General features: G+C 32.5%; 1 protein-coding gene across 1 annotated transcript; it reads left to right on the plus strand.

Annotated features, from left to right (window-relative positions):
* Positions 1 to 2,047: 2,047 nt before the first annotated feature.
* On the plus strand, positions 2,048 to 2,381 carry LOC111475257 (S-protein homolog 3-like; the record flags this gene model as incomplete). The annotated part of the gene is made up of 1 exon (XM_023119844.1): positions 2,048 to 2,381. A coding segment is annotated over exon 1 (334 nt), but the record flags the coding sequence as incomplete, so codon positions are not given.
* Positions 2,382 to 6,413: the final 4,032 nt, after the last annotated feature.

A 6,413-nucleotide genomic window follows, 5' to 3' on the forward strand; every position in this document is an offset into this window, starting at 1 on the left:
TTTTTTTTTCTTTTTTTGAAGCTTGATATGATAAATGAACTATAAATGCTACCGACATAAGTTATGATGTTAAGAATTGTTAACTTATTTTGGTCGTGATTGACAATCAAAACAACTGTATGAGATGCAATATGGCATTCGAAAGATTTTGGGTCTAGAGTAAAAGTAAAGGCGAGCCTTAGGACTTGGCTGAGAGTAGAGGCAAGTCGGTTAGAATTTCTATCAAGTGAACATATACTCGTACTCGCTACATGTGTCATTGAACAAAGCTTAGTTTCTGCATAAGTTATGTTCGGTTAAAGAAGAAGAACCTTGCCTAAGGTCTAATGAAGTCGCATAGTCAAGTAAAAAAGGTTTTTTTTCATTTCTTTATTTTTTTCAACTTTGGGAGAAATTAATAGAAAACGTTCGGTTTATTTAAAGAAAGGATAATACAAAGATGTGATATAAAAGACACCTTACAATGTGTCAATAATATAAACATTTTTATTAAGAAAGGACATATTAGAGGAGAGAAATACCAACATACCGTATTAAGCCATTTTGTAATCTATCATACATGAAAAAATAACAATTTTTGGTGTTGCATGAAAAATATTATCAGAAAATAGTGGACCTCATATATTCATGATACGTAAATGTACGACTTAGGGACTAGTAAAGTGTTAACCAATTTATCTTAGGATCATGTACAAAGTTCTGATGGATAAATATGATCTGAGGAGTTAGAGTGATGAGATGTGACGACAAGATAAAAGACTAGTTGAACTAGGCCATGAGAAGCTATGAGAATTAGACTATTTGAAGGACACTTACGCAACCTCAACATAAAATTAATTTCCATCTTATACTTTTTACGTTTTTAATTCAAAATTTTAGAGAATAATAACCCATAATTATTTTCAAACATATATTTTCCACTAAATAAAATAATTAATTCCATTTTTATTATAAACAATGAATGAGAATGCGTCATCAAATGGGTCCATAATTGCCTTCGTTTATGATAAGAATATAAAATATTGAAACCCGCCCTTGTTCATTAGCTTTAAAAGTTAAAAGCTCATAACATTACACTCAATAATATGTAAGACGGATGGTTAACGATATGAGTTGTTTTTGTGAATAAATATAATACTAATAACAATAAATAAAACAATTCGATAAGTAAGCACGTAAATATTTGGTCACCCACCCCAATATAACAGATCGGGTGCCGTTGAACACTAAAACTAATTTTGCAAGTATAAAAGTGAAACAACAAGTATTCGAATATTTACAAAATGAATTCATTGGGCGGCTTGGGAATCCACCAGCTACTATACGAGATGCGGCATTGCTTTCCAAGAATTTTGGCCTAGAATAAAGGTATGGTCGAGCCTTAGGACTTAGCCTAGAGTAGAGGCAAGTATGATTGAATAGAATTTAGTCACTGCACAAGTTATGTTGGGTTAACGAAGAATAACCTTGTCAAAGGTCTAAAAAAGCCACAATAAACAACGTACCATTTATTTTTCCTAACTTTGAGAGAAACTATTTGAAAACGTTCGGATTATTTAAGGAAAGGATAATACAAAGATATGATATAAATGATATTTTACAATGTGTCATATCAGGCAATAATATAAACATTTTCAATTAATAAATGACATATCAGAGGAGGGAAATACGAACATACCATGTAGACTGTACGTTACCCTCTTTTATGACAAGAATACAAAATATCAAAACTCACCCTTGTTCATCAGCTTTAAAGTTAAAGGACCATAACATTACACTCAAGAATATGTGTTACAGTTAACGACGGATGGTTAACGATGGCTCTTATGAGTTGTTTTTGTAAATCACAAAAATACTAATAACAAGAAAAAAAAACAATCGATAAGTAAGCACGTAATATTGGGTCACCCATCCTAATATAACAGATCGATCGGAGCGGTACACAATTAAAACTAATTTTGCAAGTATAAAAGTGAAACAAACCCGGCACAAGCATTATCATATTTTCAAAATGAATTCATTTTCAACACTTGCCTTGTCTCTCCTAATGTCGTTGTTCTTCACTACACTATTTACAACCATTGACGAATCAATCTTCAAAGACCCACCGATTACCGTCAATATAACAAATGTTCTAGAAAGTCACAATCAACTCACTGTTCACTGCAAATCTGGCGATGATGACTTGGGAATCCACCAGCTCCCGTATTTGGGCGGCTACGCCTTCACCTTTCGACCAAACTTTTGGGGGTCAACACAATTTTACTGTACCTTTCAATGGCCTGGGTTTTCGCAGTACTTTGATATCTACAAGGATTACAGAGATAGAATCAAATGCAACAAAACTCTGTGTTTGTGGATTGTGGGAAAACAAGGAATCTGTATGTTTGACTATAAAACCAAATTGTACGATATTTGCCACGTGCCACGCTTGGCTGCCTAAATGAATGTAACTAATCAATATATCCGGAAACTTCAAATATAATATTATAGTAAATCATATTAATTTGTTGTTCTTGTGTGTGTTTTTTCTTTTTTTAAAATTTGATATGGGGTATTAGTTTTAATGAATTATAATATTAAGATTTGTTAAGGTAATTGAACCTATACACTACTTATTTATTAATGTCTTCCGCTTTGATCGAAATTATTTGAAGATGTAATCGTGGTATATCCTTAATAGAGTAGAGGCAAGTATGATTGAATAGAATTTAGTCACTGCATAAGTTATGTTGGGTTAACAAAGAATAACCTTGATTGCTATATTGCTATTTAAACTCATCACTCTTCATATTTTTCACAACACAACACACAGAACATTTGTTTCCTCGATCTAAATTTTTTAAAAGCCTCCATTGTTGCTCTCTACAAAGCTTCTAATTCTATTTTTTTTTTTATCTTATTCTTGAGAGAGATGCCTATTACTTCAGAGTGTTTTGTTGTGTTTGTATAAGATTTCAGACAATTGTACTGGTTTGATCATGAGCCATGGAAAGAATTGAGTTTTCTCTTGAACTCGTTAAAAAAACAGTGTACCGGTTTGATCCTGAGTCGTAGAAAGGATTGAGTTTGCTCTTATACTCGTAAAAGGAGCGATGTAGCACTTGGGCTCTAATTTGAGTAAAGAGTTAGAAAGTTTTATTCAAATTTCAAGAGGTGCTTAGGGAGTGGAGTAGGTCGAGTTGACTAAACCACTATAAAACTACGGTGTTATATTTTCTGACCTTATTCCTATTTAAATTCTAAATTTTAAGTTTTATTGTTATTAAAAAAATTAATAATTAAAGAACAGGACCATTCTCGACATGGTTCGATCAATGCTCAAGAGCAAAAGGATGCCAAAGGAATTTTGGGCAAAAGCCGTGCAATGCACCCATCTAGGTACAAAATCGATGTCCACATGCAAAGTTGGATGATTAAACACCACAAGAGGTTTGAAGCGGACAAAAGCCTACAATCTCTCATCTCCAAGTGTTCGGTAGTGTTGCTTATATTCTAAAACTCATAGTTTGTAAACAAAAACATATTTTGTTTTCAATAAAGTTATTATTGATATTTATTTCGTAAAGATTGTTATGGAATAAAGTAAATCTTACGATCATTAATCTAAATCCAATAAACTAAGAACACTCTGACTATAGTATGATAACTTGAACTATATGTAGAGACATAAGAGTGGATCAAGTTGAAGTACATAGTCAAAATGATCTAAAGTACAGGGATAAGGTTGAGTACCTTATTCTGGGGACACTATGGATGCGGCCCACTTTTGTATATGATATAAACAATGTAATCACTGAATTGTAAATGTGGAGACATGTGAGTGGGGACATCCTATGCAATGAGTATTGCATAAGATCGAAACATGAAGAAAACCACTCTCACTCTATAATGTCGTTTACTGTTGAAACTGATAATTTCATTCAATGACCTAGGTAACTTGATCTTAATCCTGAGCTAACTATGAATTCCTGTTTATTCGAAATTATCCTTAGATTTGCATGGGTGAGAGTGGCCCGAGTTTGCCGACTCAATAAGCCTCCTCTTTCAGGGGTAAGACTGGGTAAATAGCTGGAGACATAGAGTGTAAAATGTAATTCACTCCTACCCGCTTTTAAGGATAGTAGAGAGGTTGTTCTAAAGTATTGACTCCAAGTCTGGAACAAGGGGTCTCACCCTCTCATTGGCTCGAGAGGGATTCGGTTTGGTGGTTGGACCACAAACCGATTGTTCATTAGAGGATCAATGGGACTCAAGGAACAAGAAGTAACTTTAGGGGTAAAATGGTAAATTGACCTAGCTCTAGTTACGAACAACCTGTGAAGGATCGACTTACTAATCGTGGTATATCAAATGGACATAAATATATCTATAGTGAGGGGAGTGCAACTACTAGGCTATAGTGGAATGTCCTAGTAGTTAACGAATGTTGGTTAACAAGGTTAATGAGTTTAACCGGTTAATCTTGGATCATTGGAGCCCATGATCTATTGGTCCATTAGGTCCCTCTACTAGCTCATATCGGACTAAAAAATAGAACAGTGTGACAGTAAGTTCGAAGTGTTCGAATTCAAATTAGGGAGTACATGCTAAATATATACGATATATTTAACCACATTTTGTTTTAATTATGAATTAAACAAAAAGAGAGAATTGAAGATATTTAAATAAAATTTAAATATTTTAATTGTGAATAGTGATTCATAATCATATGTGCCGGAATTGATTGGGATTGGCATTTTATTTAATGTTAAATATTAATTAAATTGTTTATTTAATCATTTAATATTATTTTGATTTGAATTATTTAAATTAATTTTTGAATTATAATAAAGAAAGTCAAAATGTTGACTTCAGGAAAAGTCCATGTTTGAGTGTCAATATATGGTTTAACCAAACTTGCATGTTTGCCCCATAATCCAACAAATTTGAGTGGAATTTTAAGTGTCAAATTTTGTTAACTCAAACTTGCATGGTTGCCATGTAATCCCACAAATTTGAGTGAAATTTTGAGTGTCAAATCTCTCAAATAGAGTAATCAAGGTACATGTAAAGTTGGCTGAAAAATTTTGAGAAAATCTCTCAAAACTCTCTCTTTATATATACTAAATTCATATCAAGTTTAGTCACTCACTGGATTCCACAATCTCGTTCTAAGGCCAGAGAATAGTAGGGAAGACACTAGTGGTGGTTAGAAACCGGTTCTTGAGGAAAAATGAATTTGAACTACAAAAGGTTAGTATTCAAACTCATTGAGTTTTAATGCTTTTGAAGATACTAGCAAATTTACAATAATTAATGTACTTAGAATGCCTAAGATCCAAATTGCTTCCGCACGTGTTATAGTAACACCATCAATTGGTATTAGAGCAAGTTTTAGACACTTTATTTACATTAATTTGAGCATGGTCGGTATCAATTCATATATGAAATTTTGTGGTTGCTAAATTGGATGTTTTTGGTTTTGACATTTTTTTTATGCTTCCATTTGATACAATTATTGTAATTGATGGTGTTAATATAACACCTGCGGAAGCAATTTGAATCTTAGGCACTTTTAGAACATCAATTATAGTAAATAACTAGCATGTTCATTAGTATTAAAACTTAATGAGTTTGAATACTAACCTTTTGTAGTTCAAATTCCTTTTACCTCACGAACCGGTTTCGAACCACCACTAGTGTCTTCTCCACTATCCTCCGGCCTTAAAACGGGATATTGGAATCCGGTGAGTGATTAAACTTGGGAGGGATTTTGTATATATAAAGAGAGTGTTTGTGAAAGGTTTTTCTCCAGATTTTTCACCAAAAAGAAGACCTTTCATGTATTATGATCACTCTATTTATAGAGTCATATTTGCATGTTTATGCAAATTTGAGATCACCAAATTTTGACCCTCAAAATTCCACTCAAATGTTTGAGATTGTGTGGCAAGCATGTATGCTTGAGTTAACCAAATTTTAACACTCAAAATTCCACTCGATTTTGTGGAGTTTATTTGGCAAGCATGCAAGTTTGGTTAAACCAAATTTTGACACCTCAAAATTCCACTAACATGGATTTTTCCCTTAAATGAAGTGACTTTCTTCATTTTGATTCAACAATCCATTTGAATTATTAATTTCAAATTAAAGTAATATTAAATAATTAATTAAACTATTTAATTAATATTTAATATTAATTCAAATGACAATCTCAATTAATTCCGACACATATTTGATTAAGATATTAAATCTTATTTAAATATCTCAGATTTTCTCTTTTTGTTTAATTCGTAAATAAAATAAAAATGCGGTTAAATATATCGTATATATGTAGCGCATTCTCCCTAATTTGAATTCGAACACTTCGAACTCACTCGTCACATTGTTCTATTGTTTAGTCCGATATGAGCTAGTAGAGGGACCTAATG

This window comes from Cucurbita maxima, unplaced genomic scaffold (genome assembly GCF_002738345.1).
Source record: "Cucurbita maxima cultivar Rimu unplaced genomic scaffold, Cmax_1.0 Cma_Scf01182, whole genome shotgun sequence".
Taxonomy (NCBI): domain Eukaryota; kingdom Viridiplantae; phylum Streptophyta; class Magnoliopsida; order Cucurbitales; family Cucurbitaceae; genus Cucurbita; species Cucurbita maxima.